Here is a 24732-nt window from a genome sequence, read left to right as displayed (position 1 = left end):
CGGGCTGACGGAGTGGTGAGTAGTTTGGGCTCACGGTGGAGGGTAGGTGGAGAGGAAGGGTGGGCCTGACCTGAGAGGGGAAGCTGTAACAAGAGTGTAATAGTGTAATAAGGAACGCTCTGATGGCTGGTGATTGTTTGGTCCGCACCTAGAGCGCTCCTTCAGCGTGTGGCAGCAGCCTTCATTCTGGGGATTTCTGGTGGTCAGGTGGAGCCAGGCGGAGTCCGTGGCTGTCATGGGCCTGGGAGGCACTTGTGAGAGTCCCTTCTAGCTGAAACTCCCCTTGGGGACTTTGAGAAAAGTCAGTTGTCCGAGTTCAGCAAGATTGCTACAGTCAGGACTGTCATCTGGGGCTGTGGCTTTGGCTTTGGCTCATGTGAGAATGTTACTCATGAGGATCAGTCATTAGTAGAACAGTGTATTAATGTGTCTTGGGGACTCAGTGCCACGGGCTGGGTTCCCGGGAGTGGGGAATTTGGCGTGCGGTGTAGTTATTAAAGGGTATCCTTGGGACTGATACCTGTGGAGGGTGGTGAAGGAAGCAGGAGCAGGCAGAGGGAGAGGGGGAGCTCTGACGAAGGCCCCATGACAGCCCCTGCCCCAGAGCAAGCGTGGCCCTTCAGAGCTGTCCCCAGTCAGGTGAGATGGTCAGGCCTGCTTGCTCTGCTCGACCAGTCGTCAGGTGGGTCTGGCCTGAGGTGGGGCTCTGGGCAGCCCACACGGTCCCTGGAAGGGTTGAGAGCTGAAGGCCATCTGCTGCGAGCCCTCGCTGAGAGGGCATCTGGGCCATGCGTCCATCGCCCAGAGGAAAGACCACAGACACTTAGAGGCAAAAATATGTTTTTAGCTGGTCCACTGCCATGCTTGATTGACCATACATGGTGGAGATCTGGCTTGGTGCGGATGGCTGTAAGGTTAACGTGGGAGATCGGAGGTTGACAGGGACACTTGTCCCTAGTGGTGAGGGCCAGTGGTAGCTGCAAAGCTGAAGCTCCTGTTCTTTTTCTTGGGATAGTGGGCCCAGTTCTGCAGGTGACAGGTGTAGTCAGCTGTCCCTGGAATACTGTGGCCTGCCTCGGAGCAGCTGGCCAGTGTGAGGCTCTACCACACTGGCACCTTGGCCATACCAGCTTTTCATTTGCACCCCTGGGGTCATTCTCAAGGACATCCTCCAGGCTGGAACTGGAGAGATGCTTGCAGCAGCAGTCCCTGGAGGGTGTAGAACAATCAGGTGTTTCTGGGTGAGGACAGAGGGCTGCTGTCTGCCCTGAATCCCGGGAGTTGGGGACACTGGGGAGAGAGAGTTTCAGGTCTGCGCATTTCCTTTTGGCCCCAGCTCAGGTCTGGGCCTCTCTGGGAGCCATCACCAGTGCTTGCAGCCACAGGGCAGGTGGCACTGCTTTTCTGGTGGACCTTGTGGTTCCGCCGAGTCCATCAATTTCTGAGTCCGATGATGCGCCCCACCTTCCAAGAAAGCCTCTGGGCAGAATGACCTGCTTTCTTGTCTGTCTGAAGCTTGGCACTTTTCATATAATGGGAGCATGATTGTGTGTCTCCCTGTCCTTTGACTTGTTCACGTGACACAGATTTTAGTGCCTGGTGTGTGCCAGCCTCCTGTTAGTGGCCCCTGAAGACCTCAGGGGGCTCCAGGCAGGCTGGCAGGAAGCTTTTGCTAAATGCGGAGATTTGGAATTGAGCTGACTGAGTTCAGGGCCAGGTCTGGAGTAGGGCATGAATCTACAGCCATTGTCCCATCAACCCCTGTGCTCCATGTGGCTCCTGGTGTTCTCTTGTTTCAGTGGCTGTGGCGGCTCTCCACACTCTGAGCCTACTCTGCAGAGCAGAGAGGCCTGGCTGCCCACCTGCATGGGCTTCCCAGCATCCAAGGTGCAGGTGTCTCCACGAGTGCCACATGGGGCCTCCTTTGGGTGAGCGCTTCTGTGTCCACATGAGCGGTCTGGTCATGTGGTATAGGAACGGCTCCGGTTCAGGGCGCTTCCTGGAAGAGTGGGCGAAAGAGAACCATTTATTGTTCTCCAGAGCTGCTCTCTCCATGCCAGGCCCTGCCCAGGACTCTGGAGGTGGGCTCAGGGTTGGCTTGTCATGTTGGCAGGGTATTCAGAGCATTTAGCAGCGTTTGAAGCTGTAGCTGTGTGTTACAATATGTGTTTTAAAAACGAGGGCAGTGGCCCAAAGAGGAGGAGTCCTGCTAACGTGGAGTAAGGCAGCTGGCCCAAGGCTAACCTTTAAATGCTTTGCTGCAGGGTTAAACACCAGTGAAACTGCCCAGGGAATTTGGCGGCCCTGAGGTGTGCCGGATAGCCCAGGAATGGGGGTTGGCTGGGAGGATCTGGAGAAGACAGATGAGGGCTCAAGTCAGCTTTGTCTGCTCATGTTGAAAGTGGGTGATACGAGGCCTTGGGGCTCCATTCCCAGAGACTGCTACGGGGGCTGTGCTGGTTTTCGGGGTTACATCTTAGCTCCCCCAGAGTGTGGATGGAGGGGGCTGTGAGTACTCTGGGCCTGCACTCTGCAGTGTGCTGCTAGAAGGCCCTTGGACTGAGTGGAAGGGCTGATGTGGGGCTTGGTGGGGTTCTTGGGCAGTAGCCGTGCCATCTCTGGGGATAGGATGATGCCGTGGGGACAGGTGTCTCCCCCATAAGGGCACTGTGCATGGATGCTGGCGGTGCAGAAGAGGTGCTCAAGGCATAAAGACAGACAGGAGGCTAAGAGATAAAGTTCTAGTTCAAGAAATTGAAGAGGTAGTGGTTCAGGTGGAAAGAGGTAATCAAGTCTCAGGGGACATAGCCGCCAGCTCTACCTGGGTCAAAGGGCACAGCTGCCCTGCCTGGTGTTACCTGATGGGGCTCGGAGCTGGCTCTTGCTAAGAACCATCTGCGTCTATGATTGGCCTTTGTCTTAGTCAACTCAGGCTACCATAATAAAATGCCACAGACTGGGGGGCTTAACCAATACACGTTTATTTATCATGGTTCTGGAGGCTGGGAAGTCCAAGATCAAGGCATCGGCAGATTCAGTTCCTGGTGAGGGCCCTCTTCCTGGCTTGTAAGCACCTGGTGTCTTTTCCCATAAGGGCACGAATCTCGTCATGAGGGCCCCACCCTCCTGACCTCATTTGACCCTAATTACCTCCCAAAGGCCCCACCTCATACCATCACATGGTGGGTGGGGGTTTAGGGCTTCAGCATTGGAACTTGGGCGGGAGACACTGTTCAGTCCACAGCACCTTTGGAATGCCTCAGTCCCCAACTGTCTGAGGAGAAAGGCTCCTCATGTCTCAGGATTTTCACACTGAGAGTACTGCCACCCTGCTGGCAAGTGTGCTTGTTTGTCGAGCGTTTCCTGAGCACTCCAGGTGTGCCAAGCTCAGGCCCAGGCACTGGGGTCCCAGGGCTGGGTCAGAATCTACAGCCCCCGCCACGAAAAAGGCACAGGTTCAAGTGGCAGGCGGTGCAGAAACAACTAGAGCACTGTGTTGTGGGCAACCTACGGCAGAAGGGGGTGAGTACGTGCTGGGTGGGGGCCATTGTGGTAATGGGGTGGATTTAGTAATCTGATATTTCTGGGCAGTCATGCTTCAAGTGGGCTCTGTGGTTTGATCTGTAGTTAGAAAGGAAAAGCGTCTAATTTCTCAGAAGGAAGTTGTGCAGCCACTTAATTGTGCAAGGTGCCAGGTGCCTCCCCAGAGGCTGGGCCGGTGAGCCGGAGAGGTGCTAGCATCTTTGGAACAGGCGAGACTTTAGCAGTTTAAAAATATCTGAACTTCTTGTTACCTTCCAGGTGGGGGTAGTGTCCTTTGGGCAGTGAGGTTATACAGGGAAGGACTGCTGCTTTGCCAAGAGGCCTCTTGAGCATGTGAAGCAAATCACTGGTTTCTTTGGTCGTAGTCTACTTGTAGGTGGATTCTGAGGTTATTACTATTGATGTTAATGAATTATTATTTCCCATCATTTGAATTATTATTTCCATCAAACTACTTGTCATTTGTGACAACTCCTTGAGAGCAACGCTGCATTGTAGTTCGTTTATCTTCTATACTAGGCTGGACTAAAATGCCAGGCATCTTTAATGAAATCCTTCTGCCTCCAAGGTCATATTCCTTGCCCACACTGGTTCTTGGACCAGAAGTCTGCAGAGGCCCTGACTGTGGTGGGGGTCATCACTGGACTAGGTCTGAGGGCTCTCCTCTTTGGAGTTTAATTCTAGACCACAATGTGAAATTATTAAATCCGTCTGTGTAAATTAGCTGTGTGTAAATAGTTTAGCTTGGCAAAGTAGCCTACAGCAGTTCCTATACCTGGAGGAATAGAACATTCAGAGGCCTAGGCCCCAGCTAGGACTTTTGGTGTAATTGGTCTGGATAGGGTGGGGGGGCAGGGTTTGCTCAGCAGGTGCTAGGTTGTGGGGATGGATACACAGCTCCAAAGTTTACTAAAAATCATTGAATTATACACTTAAAGTTGGTCTACTTTATACTATGTAAATTGTACCTCACCAAAGCTGTTAAAAAAAACAAAAAAAAAAAACCAAAAAAATTCCCCAGATGATTGTGTGCAGCCAGGGCGGAGAATCCCTGTCCTACAGTGAGGCGTCCTCTGGCCTCGAGCCTCTCATCCCCACACTAGGTCCCTGTAATGCAGGATCCGGTTCTGTTGCTCGGTCATCTCGACGCCCTGGTCAGTGCATCCCTGCCCTCCTGTGTCCGGGCCTCACCTCTTGCCTGTTCCTTGGCAGTAGACTGTCTTCTCAAATTTTTCACTTCTGTCATGTGGCCCCGTTTCAAATCCTCTGGGCATGTTTTCTATTTCACTGGGTTTTTGTAAAACTGAATGACCAGAGTTCTCACGACAGGAGTCAGGATAGGCACGCCAGAGAAAACCGGGTTCCAGTGGCCAGCATCAGTCTCTCAAAAGAAGGGTCCTCAAGAAGGGTTTCTTGTGAATTCTTATCAACAAAAAGTTAAGTAATAGTATAATAAATACGTAAATAGTTTTTGCCTTAAAACCATCTAGATTTAATTACATGGATAACATTTATTTAAAAGTGATTAATATGCATGACTCATTTGATAAAAGGTGTGCTTTTTTGATAAAATGAGTGCCCTGTGTGGGCTGTTGGAGCAGAGCCTGGCTCGGACCCCTTCCTGGTCAGAGGGCCGGGGTGGGTGGCCTCAGAGTGTTTCTTTACCCCGTGCCCTGCTAGAGTGAAAGGCGAAACTAAAGGTCACCACGGTCGTTATGATGCTAGTGAACCTTTCATAGGGTCTTCATCATTTGTTTTAAGTGCATATATTCTAGTATATACCATAGCACAAGACTGCCAAGACTGCAGTCCTTATCTCCTCCCTCCTCTGCCTCACCTCACTTTTCTGGATGCCCATCCCAAATGCCTGGAACCCAGAGCTAATACATTTAGTGTGCCACCCGTCTCTACCCAGATTCTCAACTAGCTGATGTCAGAGGCCTGTGCCTTTCCTAAACGCTTAGCCTCAAAATAGCCATCTGCCGGTCTCCCCACTAACGCACTCAGCTTTGCAAACATTGTGGCCTCTCCCTTCCCACCCATTCCCCCCTCCCCACCCCTGCTCTGCACTTGAAGGAGTCATTTGCTTCTTAGTGTTTTGTAGACTGGTTTCTTCTTTCCACTTACCTTCCTGTTTTGAATGATCCACATCCCATGGCCTTGCCTCAGGCCTCATTCCCCCTCGGACCAGTCTGTCCTCTCTACTGAATCATTCCTGCTTTTCCTCCTGTCTCTCATCGGTGACTCTCCCTGCTCCTGTCCTCTGCTTTCTGCCAAAGTTCTTTCTTCTCACCAGTCTCTCCCCTTTGTTGGTCTCATGATGTCAGGTGGCATCACTCTGCAGGGAGGGGCTCCCCAGCCCCGGCCCTGGTCGTGCACCCAGACTTCAACTCCCCCACCCGCCCTGCTTAGCTTCCACACACACACACACACACACGCACGCACGCACGCACACACACACACACACACACACACGCTTGGCAGAGCCTTCTGTCCTCTTTGCTGTCAGGCACGCTGGCTCTCCCCACCTCTGCTGAGTCCTCGCTGCCTCTCAGAGCACCCACCTCATGGGTCACCTGGCCTCCGCTTTGCCCTTTCTAAAGGTGTCCTCTTGAGGCAAAGCTTAGGAACTTTTGTTCAGAAATCTCCCTTGGCTCCCTATTGCTGCAGAATAAAGTTGAGAATTCTGGGCCCTCCACCATCCTGGCCCTGGTTTTCCACCTTGTTTCCCATTGCGCTGGCCGCACTGCATACCGTCTGGTTTCTGTGCTTGTCTGCGTTCTATGCTTTTGCACACTGCTGACTTATCTCCTTGAAATACCCTTTTCCCCACCTCTGTGGGACTGAATTCTACTGGTTCTTTAAAGCCCAGCTTGATAAACCTCCTCCTTCCTTTAGTCTCTGCAGCTGGAGAGTCTCCAGAGCACGTTATGTTATGTCAGAGGCAGTGACGACTTGCCTGCCCGGTTTCTTCTGGGTGCTCCCCCAGACCGCGGCTCGTTCATAGCAGGATTGGTGGGAGCTTGGCAGCTTTGTCCTGGCAGAGGGGTGCTGGGCTTGAATGCTGAATGCGTGACTGATAGAAGGGGTCCCAGAGGAGAGCACTAGGGCTCAGGAATGTAGCTGTAAGGAGGAGGCTCCCCTGGGTATCAGCTTGCCCACGGACGGAAGGGCAACATGCCATGCGGGCCCAGCAGGAGGGAGAGCGTTCTCTCTCACTGGAGAAGTTCTAGCGCAAACTGGGCACGCCCTCACGGGAAGACAAATCCGGAGAAACTGGAAGAGGCAGAGATATAAATATAAATCAGATTTTGAGGGCAGTAGTTCCACTACGTGGGGGAACAAGATTTTCAAAAACACTTTAGTGACTGTTTACCTATAGATAATTTCTATGTTAATTTTGAGTAATTTTCATTCATGCTGAAGTAAAATTTCAAGGGCCCTTGACTGCACTTGTTGGCATCCTGCAAGTCACTTTGTGTATTTGAAAGCAACTTCATGGCTTAAAGTCTAAACTTTAGACCAAGTGTAGATTTCTGTTAATTCAGTTTTTTCTTTTTGTTTGTTTGTTTTCTTCATTGTTCTGGAGGGAATTGCCAGTTTAGAGCTGGTGATTTTATGTGGAGCAATTGACTAATATTAACAATAATCTCTTTGTTTCTACAGAGGTTGCAGAACTTGAAGCTAATTTACCTTGTAAGTATAGCATCCCCACACATTAAATGCTGCAAAATAATTGCATGGAGAAGCTTGTTTTATGTTTTGATAACTTTGCCTAGCAAAAAGCCCGTTTTATATATATGTTAGGAATAAACAGGATTTTTTTTCGAGGCTCTGATAAGAAGGAGAATGTAGCACGGCAGTACTTCCTCTCCTTACTGTTGCCGAGGTGCACTTGGTTAGGGTTTGTTCCTCTTACACAGCATTCTGTCCCACGTCCTCTTTTAGTGAAAAGGCGTATAAATCAATGATGGACAGTCCTATTTTTGTTAGTGACAGTACCATGTTTTTGGCCCGAAAAGGGCTTATTTGTAATTTATCATTGTGCCCAGGGTAGGACAGCTGTGCTGCCTTGATGTCTCCAGGTCGCCTCACCTTGGCTAGGTCCTTCTCGCCCCAGCACACAGGGACTGACTGCGGGCCTCACTCGTGAGCAGGCTCGCTTACCAGCCAGTTAACTCCTGTGATACGTGTCAGTGTTTCTTTTTTCCCCTATCATTGATGCCTTCCCAAGCCATTATATTTTTTAAGACCATCAAAGTCTGAAAGCTTCGACCATTTTAGTAGTTTTTGAAATTAGAACTTTTTATCATTATACTTGGTTAAGGCTGAATATATTTATCAATATGAGTGAACTATTTTATACGTGGGTCTCCTAGTCTGGGCGAATGCTCGAGAGAGTTTGATACGGAGGCCATCTGACACAGGGTGAGAGAGGGCCCATCCCAACCTCCACCTAAAGTTGGAAAGATAATTGTGGGGTGCAACCCTTAAGTGGTTGTGTAATCAGTGTGTAACGGTAAGTTCATATTGTTCCTTGAAAAATTATTTTTAATACATAGTATTTATATATGAGGATAGTGGGTTGTGCTGTAAAATATATTTTAGTGTAAGTCAAAAATGTCTTAAAAGTCACTGGATTGCTTGACTTCAAAGTTTTCTTCTAGTCAGAACTAGAAGGAAATATCTTGGATTTCTATTAAAAGGTTATCTTTCCACCTACTGAAGTATTTACAAATGATTTGCTTTAAAACGTTCCGGGAAAACAAACAAATAACTGTGTGTGGATAGCACAGACAAAGCAAGATTGGTAAAGTACTGAAGCTGGGTGATGGGGTCATTATACTGTTCTCCCTCTTTTTTTCTATTCTTTTCAGATTATAAAGTAATCTAATAAAATCCAATTAAAAAGGAAAATGAAGTGATCCTTCTATTTTCCACCCCCATCATATCTTCCCACTGGCCCTCCATCTTGAATATATATACACATGCAGACATTTAATCAAAGACCATAAAAAACTTCCAACTTACACCCAGTTTATTTTGTCCTTGTATGTGAATCTTACAGAGATTGTTGGTTTGTAACCAATATAGTTTAGCTTTATCTAAATGTTTGGTTTAAAAACAATAAAACTATAATTGGCTTTCAAACCAGGACTTTAACTAAAAACCTTAGGTTTGAAAAAGGCATGCCCCATCTTTCTTGCCCTTATAGCTAAGCTGTCAGATTTTAAAAACTACATGCTATATATGCTTCCTTTCTCTTCTTCTCCCTGCCTGTTCTCTCAAAGTGGGGGGACATATAAATCAGTTTATACAAGTAAGCCAGGCTTTCCAAAAGTATGCAGCTCACTAAAGGGGAAACAAGAAACCACCAAAGAATAGATCTTTACTATCTGATTAATAATCTTTCTAAAATATTAAGGCAAACAAAATAACTTGCCATATCGCAGTGCTGTTTAGTAATGATTCAGAACTAGTTTGGAGCTCTGTTCATGCAAGTTTGTAGAGGTTTCTCTGTTTGCAAAAAGTAGAAGACATCTCTTTCAGATGGACAGAGATACTGTGAGAGCCTTGGCCTGTGCTTGCAGAGAGGAAAAGCTTAGTTCTGAAGTTTTAATAAAGCTGCTGCATTGAACTGGAACAAGAAGCTGACTTTTAACCTTTTGCTGTCATTGTTAGAACTTAAGACTTCTTTTTAGCTTTGAGATGTTTGGTTCTTTTTAGAAGTTTTATTGTTATTTTTAATCCATCTCGATAATTTCTTTATTCTTGGTGGGCCAGTCTACATTAGAGGGATTGATTTCTACATCTGTACTTCTATTAAAACAAACAAAGGAGAATACGAGACATTAAAAACAAATGGATGCTGCCAACTTTAACTAACCAATGAAACATTTCCTAACCCCTTGTCATATGTTTTTGTTACATATATTGCACTAGAAAAATGGTGTTTATCTTTCCAGGTTAAGATTACGAAAAACGAATGCCATTTAAATCATTCCACAGTTCAAACGTGTGGTTTGGGTGAAAGCCTTGAACTCTTTGGCCCCTGGTTTCTTTATTTTGAAAACAAGGAACATGACAGTGTAATCTCTGAGACCCTTTCCTGTTCTTCTAGATGGAGTTACCGTTCACTCTGCAACGATTTTTCTGAGGGATTAGTCACAAAACGAAACCCACGAGCAGTTCTGCATTGTCTTTATGTGTCGTCTCTGGCATGTTCATGAAGCGATGAAATGAGGCGTGAACTAGCTTTTAACTTGGGAGCTAAACTTCCTTCTGTTGATAACCTGTGTGGTCTTGGGCTGGTCACTGAACCTCTGTGGACCTTCATGTCACCTCTCACAATTGATGATGTTGGATTAGATGGTCTCTAAGGCTGTTTCCAAGGCCAAATTTGAATTGTCCTATTTTTGATGAACATTCATACCGTGTAAAACTAGGCAAATATTTTCAGCAGGACTCGTAAGAAATAGCAGACGACCCAAGGAATCTAGCATAATATTTTCCAGGTTTATAAAATACAGACAATTTCTACGTATATTCCCTCCACATTCCTTCAGTGTTTATCCCTCGGGTATTTACCCCTCTTCTGCATCGCTTGTCTGAAGGAGGCAGATGTAGGATGTCTTGCGCTGTCTGCACCTCTGCAGTAGCTCTTCTCCGGTGGGAACTACTCGGGTCTCCTGAGGCAGACCGTTCTGGTGCAGTGCGCATGCGCTCAGCGTGTTGCCGTCATGCTCCGCCGACAGCAGAGCATCCGGCCACCAGCAAACCGAGTGAATTATCGGTCGGGTTGTGAAGACATTAAAAAAAGAGAAAACAGAAAAGCCGTGGTCTGGGTGTGAGCTACCTTAGCTGGCACCGTTGCTTTTAACTTCTCTTCGCTGTGGTGGGTACAGGTGACTGCGGTGCTGGGTGAACAGACCCGAAGTTTGGCCTGGGCTCTTTTTCTGGTTTTTCTATGTTTAGTTAGCCTTTACCCACATACATTAATCTCCTTGAGGTACGGTTTCTTCTTTTCAAAGTAAAGTAGCATCATTCTTGAAATTGATGGAAAGATCTCTGTTTTTAGGGACCATTTAAAGGGTGAAAGATAGCATCCCAATTTGGAATTAACTAATAAAAAACTGTAAGGAGGAAAACGCATAACAAATATCACTGGTTTGCAACTTTAGCACATTGGCGTAATGATTATCAAACAAACGGGAAATATACCGGTTTAGTCTGTAGGACTCCTCAGCACCGTTAAACTTTCCCACGTGTTTCAAAGTTAGCCTCAACGTAAGGACTGCTGCTAACTGTCAGACCTTCGTGACGGCCTGTTTCTTTTGCAGGTACGTGCAAAGTGTATTTTCCTGATCCAAACAAGCTTCATTGCTTTCAGCTAACTGTCACCCCAGGTAATATTCTTACATGTGTAAGTATTAAAGTGATTTTCAAACAGCAAATTCCAAAGGCTTTCGAAATCTATAATATTTGGTTTGATTTGTCCTCCAACTTTTTGAAAGTTACGACGGTAATGACCATTCCATATGAAGACGAGATACATGCTGTAGTCCAGTAAAGCATAGGGAAGTGCTCTGAGGCATGTGGCGTGTACCCAGTAACTGGGTGCAGACGTTAACGCCCCCGGCGAATGACGACGAAGGCTGCTGGCGTGGGGTGGAGAGTATGAGCTCTGAGGTCATGACTGGATTCGGATCCTGCTCTGCCATTTAGCAGCAGTGTGGCCATGGTTAAGTTGCATCATAACCTCTCAGCTGCAGCCTACCCAGCTGCAAAGTGGGGATCAAATAGAACCTATCTCATGGGACCCGTTGCAAGGATTAAATAGATAATGGGTGTGAAGCACTTCAGCCCAGGCTGTTACAGGCACCAGGAAGCAGGCAGATTACCAGCTGTCCTTGTTAGCACTGATAAGTGTCCAAGCTCCAAGTGCTCCGAGCTGGTGGATATTTGTCCTTGGTCGCCCTGTGCAGCTAGAGGGAGGGCTTGGGTTTTTCCTCGTTACAGTGCAGCTCCGGGAGTTGCACGTTCCAACAGTGCAGCCCTCTGGCGTTTACGTTGACGGTGGGTGCCATGGCCAGTGGAGCTGCTGTGGGCTGGGTGGTGAAGGAAGAAAGCAGGACAGAGGGAATTAACAAGAGGGGAAGCAGTGTTGTGGAGGAGGTGGAGGGTGTTATTTTATTTGGGGGAGGGAAAGGGAGTGAGAAACTGAGAATAATGAGTCACTAGCTAATTTAATTAAAAAGTGAAAGAATGCAGAATTTCAGTAGGTGATAATGAACCCACAAATAAGCCCTGGCATTGTCTCCCTGCAGGTAGGATGGTTTTTTTCCATGGAAGATGTTGTATTGTAACAGGAGAAATCCCATTTTCAAAATGTGCTTGAAAACTAAATTCATTTAGTCTGTGTGGTGGTTCTACAAACGACTCTGGGGCGTATCCATAAATTCAGTCTGGTACCATTTCCATTTCTAAGATGAGTGAGCACTAGGGTAGAGATACTAACATCAGAACACCGTTGTCAGAAACGGGCGTTCCACACGCCTGACCTCGAGAGAGGACTGAAGCTCAGGACTTTGTGAAGTGATGGAGGTTGTAACCATTCTTTGGCCACCTTCATAGACACATTGCAAGTTCTGCCCTTTTTAGTGAGGGATACTGAGCACACTCTGTTTCCAGGTGACCAAAGGTCACCATTATGAACGTCAGTTACTATTGCTGTTAAGCAATGCAAGGTATTTTCAGAAATTGTGGTGATTAAGATCGGTTCTCGGTTTACTAAGTAGTCTCACACTTGTGTGTTTGTAGTAAAAATATTTTCTTCTCTCTGCCTTTTTAGGGCATTTGTGAGAGCTTTGTGATTCTCAGCTATTCAGAGACCTTGTTTGCTTTTGCCAGGCTTATTACTGTCTTACATGAATGAGTTTGTGTCGAGTCCAGCCAACCTCTGGATAAGTCTTTCTTTTTTTTTTTTTTTTTTTTTTAACTGAATTTTTTTTACTAAATTACATGGATGTTGTTCTTATTGAGATTATGTCTATGACACCATCTTTGATGTTCTTATTATTCTTGAAACTGCAGCACGATTGTTTGTTACAGTTTTTGTGTTCACTATTGCATCAGGTAAAAAAGGAATTTGTGTTTTGGTGCCTGTAACTGCTTAGTACTTGAGCATTTATATTTGTGGAGGTGCACACATGGAGCTTTGTGTGGCGTGCTCTTTAGGTGCTGTGTGTGCGCCCATATTTTGTGGTGTCAGTGACTCAGAAAGCTGCTGTGGCTCTTGTCCTTTGTTATTAAGTGAAGCATGGCAGAGATCTGCCAACCCTAAAAACTTGCCCAATATCCTGGTTTTTTAAAAAAACTTTTTGGAGTCATGCTCTTCTTAGTTATTAAAGAAAAACTATAGAGATAGGTCTAAGTAGTAAAGTTTTAACAGTATATAGAGCAGATGGTATTGAAACTGGCTCATTTGCAGCCAGTAATACTGGGGCTGAGTCTGAAAACTCAGTAATATAGAAGATCTAGATATTTAGGTGGTCAGGGTGGAAGAATTGCATCTGCACTTGAAGCTCAAAGCTCTTCTTTATCTGGCTCCTGGCAAGATAGTTCCTGTTCGTACTTGGTAACATTTTTATAGTTCTGTTTGTTTTTGGAATGTCCCTCATGCTTGGGAATAAATGTACTCTTCAGAGAAAAGATGGAAATGTAATTTGGTGATAGAGGAAAAGAAAAGAAATGAACTTAGAAGAAAAAAATCTCCACATCAACTCACAAAACAAGAAACAATACTAGAAAGTAAAATGAAACAAAACAAAGCAAAAATCTAAAGACTGGCTGAAATACCACCAGAGTCTTCTGTGAAGTTAGAGGGATGGTTTGAAAACCTGGGCCAGGTCAGAGTTGCCCAGTTGACCTGTGAAGGTCCCCTCAGCCTGCCCACACTGTGACATGGTGGCTTGTAGGCAGAGGGGACCATGGACCTTTTTTTTTTAATTTTAGTTTTTACTTTTTAAATAAATTTTGCTGAGGTATAAAATTACAAACAATAAAATGTACTAACTTGAACTGTAGAGCTTACTAAGTTTTGCAAAATGGATACACATCCCTGTGTAACCACAATCCCAGTAAACATATTTCCAGCATTCCCAAAGTTCCCTTCCTCTTTGCAGTCAATTCCTCGCTCCCTGCTACCCACCCAAAATTGCTTTCTGATTTCTCTTACCATAAATTAGTTTTGTCAGTTCTTGAATTTCATATAAGTGGAATCATATTGCGTATTCTTATTCTCTGGCTTCTTTCATGTAACTTGTTTTAAAATTCATATGTATTGTTTTGGGTAGCAGTATTTGTTGTATGAATATGACGTAATTATTTATTTTCCTATTGACGGGCATTTGAATTCTTTCCAGCTTTTGGTGATGATGAGTAAGACTGCTCTTAGCATTCTCATACCATCCAAAGTTGTTTGGAGTATTTTCTTATTAGTCTACTGATGTCTGTGGGATCTGTACTGATGTCCCTGTTTTTATTCCTGATGTTGGTTTATTTGGATCTTCTCTTTTTTTCCTTGATCATGTTAGCTTGAGGTTTATCCAGTTGATCTTTTACAAAGAGCAAGCTTTTGTTTTTCTCAGTTGTTTATCCATTTTATTGGTTTCTGCTCTTTTCTTTATTATTTCCTTCCTTATACCTTGGGTTTAATTTGCTTTTCTTTTTCTACCTTCCTAAGGTGGAAACTTAGATTGATTTAAAAAAAATTTGTTAAGCAATGTTGATTGAGGTATAAGTTACATTATTTTAGTCAGCATAATGCTTTTGAGTTTCATCCATGTGGTATTTTGTATCTTTTTATTGATGGGCTGTATTCTGTTGTTCGGGTGTATTCCAGTTTATTTATAACAGGTTATTGATGGACCTTTGTGTTATTTCCACTTTTGGGCCATTGTGAATAAAGCTGCTGTAAACCTTTGTGGGCAGGTCTTCGTTCGCCAATGTTTTTTATTTCTCCTGGCAGTGCAATTACTAGGTCATGTGATAAGAGTAAGTTTAACTGCATAAAACACTGCCATGCTGTTTTCCAAAATGAAAGTACTATTTTGCATTCCTGCTAGCAATGAATGAGAATTCCAGTTACCCTACATTCTTGCCAATAGCTAGTATTATCAGTCTTTTCAGTTTTAGCCATTCTGTTAGGTATGTGTCTCATTGTGACTTTAATTTGCATTTCCCTAGTGACTAAAGATGTTGCGCATCATTTCCCAAGCTTGTTTACTCTCTGTATATCTCCTTTGTTCAAGTGTCTATTCAAATATTTTACCCAGTTACCAGAAACCTGTACTTGTCAGAGTACAGGTTTCTGGTAACTGACTGTACTGCTGAACTGAATGAATAAGCATTTTCAGAACTCTAATGAAAAACTGATGAACTCATAAAAGTGCTAACAAAAGATCAAGATGAAAAAAAAAAAATTAATTACATGGGACTGAGTGAACTGATGAGGATGAGTATAATTTTTGTGACTTTCTGTCTGAATTAAAAAAAAAAAAAAATCCCACAAGGACTCAGAGGCAAAGAATATACAAATCAATTTTCACTGCAAAGTAAAGGAGCTGTTACAGTGGAGGATTACTGGACTGAATGTCAATATTATGACATAGTATGAGTGTGTTTCATGTTTGGTAAGTGCAATCATCGTTGCTTTTGTTGTGGTCATCCATGTACAATGCTTGGTGTCAGTCTATTTATCTCTTGTAAAAATAAAATACAGTGTGTGTGTGTGGAAAAAAAAAAAAAGAAAAAAAAATTTTACCCATTTAAAAATTGTATTGCTTGTCTCATTATTGAGTTGTAAGTTTTATATACCTGGTATAAGTTCTTTATTAGATATGTGGGAGGTTGTTTTTTTGTTGTTTTGTTTTTTACTTTTATTTATTTTTGTCTGCGTTGGGTCTTTGTTGCTGTGTGCGGGCTTTCTCTAGTTGCGGTGAGCACAGGCTACTCTTCAGTGTGGTGCGCGGGCTTCTCATTGCGGTGGCTTCTCTTGTTGCGGAGCACAGGCTCTAGGCGTGCGGGCTCAGTAGTTGTGGCACACGGGCTTAGTTGCTCTGTGGCATGTGGGATCTTCCCAGACCAGGGATCGAACCTGTGTCCCCTGCATTGGCAGGCGGATTCTTAACCACTGTGCCACCAGGGAAGTCCCTGTGGGAGGTTTTTTTAATGGTTAATAACATCCTTTTTATTATTGTTACATATATTAAAAATCCTGATTAGGGAATTCTATAGCTACATTGTAAATCTTGTATATTTATGTGTATATTCACGTAAGTATGTTTTTAAATGTGTTGATTATTAGATTTGTCATGTTTTCTTAATTTTAACATTTAATTTATAAAAACTCCCTAACTGGGCTTCCCTGGTGGCGCAGTGGTTAAGAATCCGCCTGCCAATGCAGGGGACACGGGTTCGAGCCCTGGTCCGGGAAGATCCCACATGCCTCGGAGCAACTAAGCCCGTGCACCACAACTACTGAGCCTGCGCTCTAGAGCCCGTGAGCCACAACTACTGAGCCCACATGCCACAACTACTGAAGCCCGCGTGCCTAGAGCCCGTGCTCCGCAACAAGAGAAGCCACTGCAATGAGAAGCCCGCGCACCGCAACGAAGAGTAGCCCCCGCTCGCTGCAACTAGAGAAAGCCCGCGTGCAGCAATGAAGACCCAATGCAGCCAAAAATAAATAAATAAAGAAATTGATTAATTAAAAAAAAAAAAAAACTCCCTAACTGATGAGCACGATACTAAAAGTGCGCCTTACACTGAGTCATGAAATTTAAATTGTTTTATCTGTTATCCCCATTATGTTTGGTTCTTAGTTATTCTAAGCTTTGTTTCAGAGCTTTGGAGTTATAGAAGGAAAAATTTCTTAGTGTGAAATAAAGTAAGATTCCCAGTTTCTGAGCAAAGAAATATGGTTAGTAAGCCTGAAACACAGGTTTGGTTCCACACATGAACATTTTGGAACAACGTTTAAATAATCATGGACATGTTAAAAGATACGGAAATGGGTCAGAGCACTGAAGCAGGCCTTTGGCTTGACCACCACCCTAGTCTCATAGTAGTTTGTGTGTAGTTTACTGTTAATATGTCACGGTTTCAGACATAGAACGTGTACTCTCATCCCTGGTTCTTTCTAGGTTAATTTTTAGCTTTATATGGATACCCATTATGAGGGACAGACTTCTTCCTGATGGAGTCTTTTCTTCCAAATAATCCTGGAAATGCAGGTGGCAATTCTCCTTTCATATATAATAGATATGTGGTGATTGCTCTTGAGACAGTTATCTCCCTTCACATCAGCTAACTTTTGTTAGGGAAACATTCACTGCTCTTTTCCTTGCTGCTTGCAAGAACTGTGTTGATGCAATATGTCTCTGCTTACTGCTGAGTAGGTGACATGTTGTCCGATATATACTGTTCTTGCACTGATTTCTGCCTTCTGCCTCGCACGTAAAACTGAGGCAAATTCTCTCTTGGGATGCTCAGGTTTCTAGGAGTGGGTGTGAAAATAAATGTCTGACGTACTGTTTTAAAAGCCATTCATTACCATGGTTAAATATATATTCTGATGGTCACCAGTAAAAACGTGTATAATGTATATAAAATATTAAAAAATTACACGCTGTTTAAATGTTGAGCTTTTTGGCATTGTAAAAATTGCCAGCGCTCCTTTATTTTCCTGGACCACCTGATGGTGCCTTTTATGTAGCAGGCTTTACCTTTATCTTTTTTAAAAATCATGTTTAGTGAGGTATAATTTACAGACAGTGGAGTCACTGTTCTTAGGTGTACCTTCTCTGCATTTTGACAGACACATACAGTTGTGTAAACACCAACACAATCAAGATACACATAAAATGTTTCCATCAGCTCAAAAGCTGGGCCCCTTTGTAGTCAGTTTCCTCTCCCCACCCCCAGCCCCTGGCAATCATTGATCTGATTTTTGCCCTGTTGTTGTGCCTTTTCCAGAATGTCATATAAACGGCCCCAACCGGTGTGTAGCATTTTGTCCGTGGCTTCTTTCACTGGCACAGTGCGTTTCAGAGTCATCCATGCTGTTGCGTGTGTTACTATTTCCACTGGCCATCAGGGACTTTGACGGTGGAGGGCGGGGCTATGAGCCAAGGAGTACCGGTGGCTGCTTAAAGCTGGAAAGTGAAGGAAATGGAGTTTTTCTAGAGCCACCAGAAAGAAATGCAGCCCTGCCAACTCTTATGTCAGCCCAGTGAGATTCGTTTTGGACAAATGACCTACAAAAGATAGTAAGTTTTTATTGTTTAAGCTGCTACGTTTGTGGTAATTTATCACAGCAACCAATACAAAACTAATACAGTGCTTTTTGTGTCCTAAGAAATCTTTGTCTAAGAAATGGAAAGATCTCCTTTTTTTTTTTTTTTTTTAAGTAGTTTTATAGCTTTAGGTTTTAAAGTTAGGTCTGTGAGCCATTTTGAGTTAATTTTTGCATATGGTGCAAGATAAGGCTCTAGTTTCTTTCCCTCCCCTCCCCTCCTTACTCTTCCTGGAATGAATGGGGAAGTGTTCCCTTCTGTTTCCTGGAAGAGTTTTATATAGAATTACTATTAATTCCTTATTAAACGGTAGAATTCGCCAGTAAAGCCACCTAGGTCTAGTATTTTGTTGTTTTGTTTTTGTGGTAAGAGTTTAAGTACTGTATGAATAAAATTTCTTAAATAGATATGGGTTACTTGGACTTATTATTTTTGAGTGAGCTTTGGTGATTTGTATCTTTCAAAGAATTTGTTCATACCATCTACATTTTCAAATTTATTTATATAAGGTTGCTCTTAATATCTTCTGACCCTTTTAAGTTCTGTAGAGTCTGTGTTGATAACCCCTTTTTAATTCCTGCCATTGAAAATTTCTGTTTTCTATATTCTTGATCAAGTTGGCTAGAGGTTGTCAATTTTATTGGTCTCTGCAAGGAACCAGTTTTTGGTTTCATTGATTTTCCTCTAATATTTTTTTTGTTTTCTGCTCATATTTGCTTGTTTTCAGTTTAATTTGCTCTTCTTTCTTTAGTTCTTAAGGTGGAAGCTTAGACTAATATTGCTATACTTCCATTTCCCCATCCAAACCTTTATCTTATAGTCTCATTTACTTTACATTTGTTATAACCCAGAACACATTGTTATTATTTTTGTTTTAGATAATTGTATTTTCTTCATATATTTATCAACATATTTAACCACTTAACAACCTTCATTCCTTTTTGTAGATCTGAGTTCCCATCTGTTATTTTTCTTCTGCCTGAAGAACATCCTTGGATTTTCTTTTTATAGTGCAGATTTGCTGAATGATGAATTCTGCCAGCTTTGCTGAATATTGAATTCTTAAGTTGACAGTTTCAGCATTTTAAGGATATCATTCTACTGCCTTCTGACTTTTTTTTTTCTTATAAGAAGTTAGTGGTGATTCTTTGTTTCATTTTATGTGATGTGCATTTTATTCTCTGGCTGTTTTTAATGTTCTCTCTTTGTCACAGTTTTTAGCAGTTTTATTATGATATGCTTTGATGTGGTTTTCTTTCTGTTCATCTCGCTTGGGGTTTATTGACCTTTTTGGATCTGTGAGTTACAGTTTTCATCAAACCTAGAAATAACTGACCAACATTTCTTTCAATATTTTATCTATAACCCCTTTATGGGACTCCAGTTAGATATACGAATGTTAATATCTCTTACCTAGGGACTTCCCTGGTGGTCCAGTGGTAAAGAATCCGCCTTCCAATGCAGGGAAGCAGGTTCGATCCCTGGTCGGGGAACTAAGATCCCACATGCTGCGGGGCAACTAAGCCCCCGTGCCACAGCTACTGAGCTCAAGCACTTCAACTAGAGAGCCTGTGTGCCACAAACTACAGAGCCCACGCGCTCTGGAGCCCGTGTGTCGCAGCTGGAGAAGAGAAAACCCGCACGCCGCAACTAGAGAGAAGCCCGAGCGCCACAATGAAGAGCCCACGTGCAACTAACACCCGACACAACCAAAAGAAATAAAAATAAAGATAATAAATAAATAAAATAAATATTTAAAAAGTGTGCATATCCCCAAGTAAAACTTTAAAAAAGATATATCTCTTACCTATATATTCCCTGTACATACAAACTAGACCTCCACTGGGGTCACAAGGTTTTGTTCACTTTTCTCTCTGTGCCTCAGTGTGGATCGTTTCTATTTCTGCTGAGTTTTGTTTGTTTGTTTTGTTTTTGGCCACACTGCACGGCTTGTGGAATCTTAGTTCCCTGACCAGGGATTGAACCTGCGCCCTTGGCAGTGAGAGCTCCGAGTCCTAACCACGGGACGCCAGGGAAATCCCTGCAGTATTTGATTGACTCTGAGGCTCATCCAGTGAAGTGTTCGTTTCAGATATTATGTTTTTTAGCTCTTGATATTCTGTTTACTACATCTAAAAAGTCTTCTCCATTTCTTTCCTCATGTTCGTGGTTTCCTCTGAATCTCAGCACCCCTGTCTCACAGCTGACTCGGTGTCTGTCTGCAGCTCCGCCCGGCCTGGCTCCTCCTCTGCTCCCAGCGGCCTTCCTCTCTACGCTCCCCTCGCCCCCCGCACCCCTGCCACTCTGTCTCCTTTCCCCTGCCCCGCTCTCCCCAGGCCCCTGTGACACCGCCTGATGTGAAGCGGCCCGCCAGCTGTGGAGCAGCTGGAACTCAGTCCGTTTGCCTCAGTGGCTCCTTTACAGCAGCAGCAGTGTGGCGGAGTGGGCGCGTGAGCAGAGCCCCGGCGACTGCACGTGGTCCTGCACGTGGTCCTGCACGTGGTCCACGCTCCACGTGTCAGCGTGCTTGTTGCTGTGCTGCTGCTGGTGCTTGTTTCCGGGTCTTCTCTAACGCCCGCCCCGCAGGCTCCCCTGACTGGCTCGGCCCCCAGCGGCTCTCCCTCTTCAGTGAGCCCACTGCACGGGAGCTCAGGGTCACTCAGCTTGGCGCTGTAGTTTTGTTTTGCTGTATTTTCACCTGAGTGTGGGCAAACCAGGCCTGTGAGCCAAAGCCCACCCCGGGCCAGTTGTTGTGCAGCCCTCGAGCTGAGAATGGTTTCTACATTCTTAAAGGGCTATTTAAAAAAATAAAAAATAAAACGATACGTGACAGAGACCTGTAGCCCAAAGCCCTAAGTACGTAGCGCCTGGCCCTTTTCAGAGAAAGTTTGCCGATCCCAGATCTACAAGGTTTTCTTGGCAGGGATTGCGTTTTTCCTGCCCTTAAGTTTAAAATTTGCATAGAGTGTAATTTCCAGTGTGCTGTAAATATTGACATTTAAAGGGGAAAGTATTATTTTACTCTTTAAAATGTTTCCAGTAGAATCTAAATACCATGGCTACACCCACCATCATGCATTGAAAAACTACATATACATATGAACAAGCTCCACTTTAATGGTTGGAAAACGTTCGTTGCTGCTTTTTCTCCTTGCACTCATATATTTTTATTTCACTTGTCTCATAGAATTTTATCCTAATATAAACATTCCTCTGCCTATAAGAATTTTTTCACCCTGTCATACTGTTGTGTAACTATATATTTATATTTAATTATTTAAGAAGTTGCTGTCACTGTGAGACTCCTGGGTGTTGAGCGTTTTCTTTTGAACGATTGTTACAGTTGTTGTTTGTACCGGCTCCTGGCTCCTGGTTTTCTTCTGTTGCTGCCAGTGCCCCTCCTGCCCCGTCTCCTGACCCAAGTCGGGGATGCCGCAAGGCCTTGCACGGTCCTTGGACCTCCATAGTCAGGTCCTTGGGGACCTCGCCAGCTCATGAAATCTTCATGCTCCTGTACACAGCTCCCAAACCTCTCATGCAGCCCTGACCTCTCCCCTACACTCCAGAAAGGTCTATCCAGAAAGATCTGTCAGCTGCCGATCAGTGTCTCCACTTGGTTGTTGACATGAAATCTCAAATTAATCTCAAATCCGACGTTGGACTTGGCGCACCTGTGCCCTCTGCAGTCTTTTTATCTTCGAGGTGACGACTCTGCCCTTCTCCATTGCCAGGTCAAACAGCGCAGCGCTTCGGCTCCTTTCTTCCCCACCCCACCCCTAATCTGCCAGCAAATCCTGGTGTTGCTACCGTCACAGTATCTCTACTCCAGCTGCTCCTACCCTGCTCCTAACCAGCATAATGTTTCTGTGGTCCTGCCCCTCCTCTGCTCAGGCCCCTCTGGTGGCTCCCTGCCTTGCTGAATAAAAGCCAGCGCACTTGCAGTGGCCTGCGAGGCCAGGCCTGCTACCTCTGCAGCCGCAGCTTCCCCTTCCCTTGCCTCACCTTCTGGCCTCTGCATGTTCCCTGAATGCATCAGGCCCTCTCACGGGTCTCTCCCTGGAGTATTCTTCTCCCGGATACCCTCCGTTTTCAAGCCTTCACTCTCAGACCTCCCTATTTAAAATTGCAGCTCCTCCCACCTCCTAGCCCCTCAGCTCTTTTTCACTTTCTGTTATATTATTAACTTACTTACTTTGTTTCTTCCCACTAGAATGTAAGCTTCATGAGGGCGGGAAGGTCTCTTGCTGGTGGTGCCTAAAACAGTGCCTGACACATAGTAGCATTCATCAAATGTTTGTTGGATTAATAATGATGGTTACTAAACAAAATAGCATTTCATCGGAAATGTATCTGAGAATGAGTGGCTGCTCTTGGCATTTTTCTCTGATTTAGTTGATGTGCTTGTGAACAATGTTACTTAATGCCAGAAAGAAGGGGTCAATATAAGTTGTATTCCTTCCTTTTGTCTCTGTAGGTGTAGACACTGAGAACTGCTTGTTCATATAAATAAGTAGGCAGGCACGGAAGGTGTTTGTTGTCACTACGTCATTGTGTCCCTGGACTTCAAAGTTAGGGGCCAAAAATCATACAAGGTATTTTACTGTGGTCTTTCAGCTGATTACTAGATTAGGTTCCTTCTTCTGTTTTGTTGAAAGCAAAGAGTTGGGAACCACCTGGTTGGAGGTGGCTTTACAAACCCAGTCATTAGAATCCCTTTGTGTCGCATTCTCCGAGGTACGCACCAAAACCACTTTCCTAAGACCTGCCAACCGACCGCTAATCATACCCGTCATTCTTCACTTGATAGCCTCTCATGTTACCTGAAATATTCAGAAAGCATTGAGAAAATTGTGATATTAATTTCATCATACCCCTACCAATATAATATTAAAAACTTAGGCTTTACAAAAACTCGTGGCTGCAGACTTAGCTCATTCAGTGTATCAGAAATTTCTGCCATGTGCATCAATAGGCAGGACCAGTTCTAACTGCCAAGACTCCCTCTTTGGCGAAGCCTCTAAATTAAGATGTGTCTCCAACAGCTACCTTACTTCCGAGTTTAACCCCTAATGGAGAGGTGAGGTGTGGGGCTGGCACCACGCGGGGGAAGGCACGGGCCTCTTGCGTCTTGGCACCGTCTTTGCTTGCTTCTCACGGGGGTGAGGCATTCTTTTCCAGTAGTCCCGTGATTGACGTTACTAAATGACATCTGATCATCCCTGTCATCAGGCTCCACGGTGTGTCTAACTTCAAGACATTCCAGCTTGAACTGGGCCATCTTATCTTTAATGCCATGCTTTGCCCTTTACAGAAGTGGGTGTATGATAGGGAAAGGCACAACCCTGCAATAGTGCCTCTGTTCAAGGAGCTTTACTGTGACCAGTGCATCACACCTTGGTGCAGTGCATCGTAGGAAGAGGCTAGATGAGCAGTCGGCCTTCTTTTACAAGTGGGAGAAAGACAGTGAAAGGGGAGGTGGGAAGGGACAGCTGGCATGACTCCTTGACCTCACAAGCACCGTTGGGCAGATTCATTTCACGATAGGGCACTCATGGACACTGGCCATCTAGAAGTGGATTCTCTCAAAGCTGTCAGTGCCCACATACCCTGTGGACAGTGTGTCCTCCCCGCAGTACCCCTACCCTGGCTGGAAGACACTGGCGTATGGTTCCTGGCAGGAAGGAGGGAGTAGGCTCCAGGGCACAGAGGGCTCCCTGTGTAACACAGCGAGATAAGGCGAGTTCTAACTGCGGGACAGACATAAATGTTGACACCATCTCAACACCCTTAAAAAAGAAAAATGGTTTTTTAGTGGTGGCTGGTTTGAGACCAACACTTTCCTATTAAATGTTCGTTTTACATAAAGAGCTGAGGGAAGTGATAAAATGTAATATTGCTGATTTGTTCACGGTGATAATATCTTAGAGGAAGTTGAACATTCGTTTTAAAGATGGTGGTAATTTTATCAAATTGTGAAGTTCAGAGTAATTTAACTCCTGTGGGGGGCATTCGTGCTGGAGCGCCCTCTGTTGGCAGCCGCACCAGCAGCGCTTGCAACTCAGCAGAGCCCACCGAGCCCACCGCCGGCTCCAGGAGAGGCGGAGAGGTGGGCGGCGCAGCGAGGGGGTTGGGACTGAGCTGTGGGGTCTGCAGACCTGGGAGGGCGGGGGCACGGCGGTGCCGCTCGGACCCTGGACATTCTTCTGCGTACCCTCCAGCCCCTTTCCAGAGGGCCTGCTCTGTTCTGAAGGCTGTACCAAGCGCTCGGCCAGCCAGCCCACGACTGCTGACCAGGCACAGTCGCTGAGACGGTGATTCTGTCTGTCTGGCTCACTGCTGTGTCCCCGGCCAGGGTCTGGAGCAGGGCCTGGCAGAGGGTCCATGCTCAGTCAGTGTTTACCGAGTGACTGGAAGCCACGTGCCAGGCACCGGGACAAAAGCAGTCAACACAAGCCTGCCTCCCCCGTGGAGCTGACTTCTCACGGGGAGACCAGCGGCAAACAGGTGACCAAGCGCTGAAGCAAGGTGGTTACCTGTCATGAGCTGTGCTTGAGGGGAGGCACGGGGTGCTGCGGGCCAGGCTCAGGGCCTGAGCGGAGGGAGGGGGCCGTCTCCCAGGGGAGGCCTCCCCTTTCCCGAGGGCGCGCGGCCAGTGAGGAGGAGAGCACTGCAGGCGCCAGTCAGTGTGGGCTGACTTGTAACCATCAGGCCAGGGGCGAGGCTAGTGAAGTGACAAAGGAGCCCTGCAGTCCTCTTTTTCAACTCTTAATTCTCTGTATTTGCCATATGCTAACATAGTGTTTGCCTTTTGTTTCCTTTTTTTTTTTTTAAT

General features: G+C 45.1%; 1 protein-coding gene across 2 annotated transcripts in view; it reads left to right on the top strand.

Annotated features, from left to right (window-relative positions):
* The window catches only part of UBE2F (ubiquitin conjugating enzyme E2 F (putative)), a 50719-nt gene that overhangs the window by 7988 nt on the left and 17999 nt on the right, over positions 1-24732 (top strand). The window contains exons 3-4 of one of the 2 annotated variants that reach the window (XM_068544141.1): positions 7210-7239; positions 10884-10949. The exons of the other annotated variant lie outside the window; for it this stretch is intronic. Of the exons in view, the coding sequence (XP_068400242.1) occupies positions 7210-7239; positions 10884-10949 (96 nt within the window). The remainder of the gene's footprint in view (positions 1-7209; positions 7240-10883; positions 10950-24732) is intronic. 2 annotated transcript variants of the gene reach the window in all.

Source organism: Eschrichtius robustus, chromosome 5 (genome assembly GCF_028021215.1).
Source record: "Eschrichtius robustus isolate mEscRob2 chromosome 5, mEscRob2.pri, whole genome shotgun sequence".
Taxonomy (NCBI): Eukaryota; Metazoa; Chordata; class Mammalia; order Artiodactyla; family Eschrichtiidae; genus Eschrichtius; species Eschrichtius robustus.
Note: the sequence above shows the minus strand (reverse complement) of the source record. Positions and strands in the feature narration are given on the sequence as shown.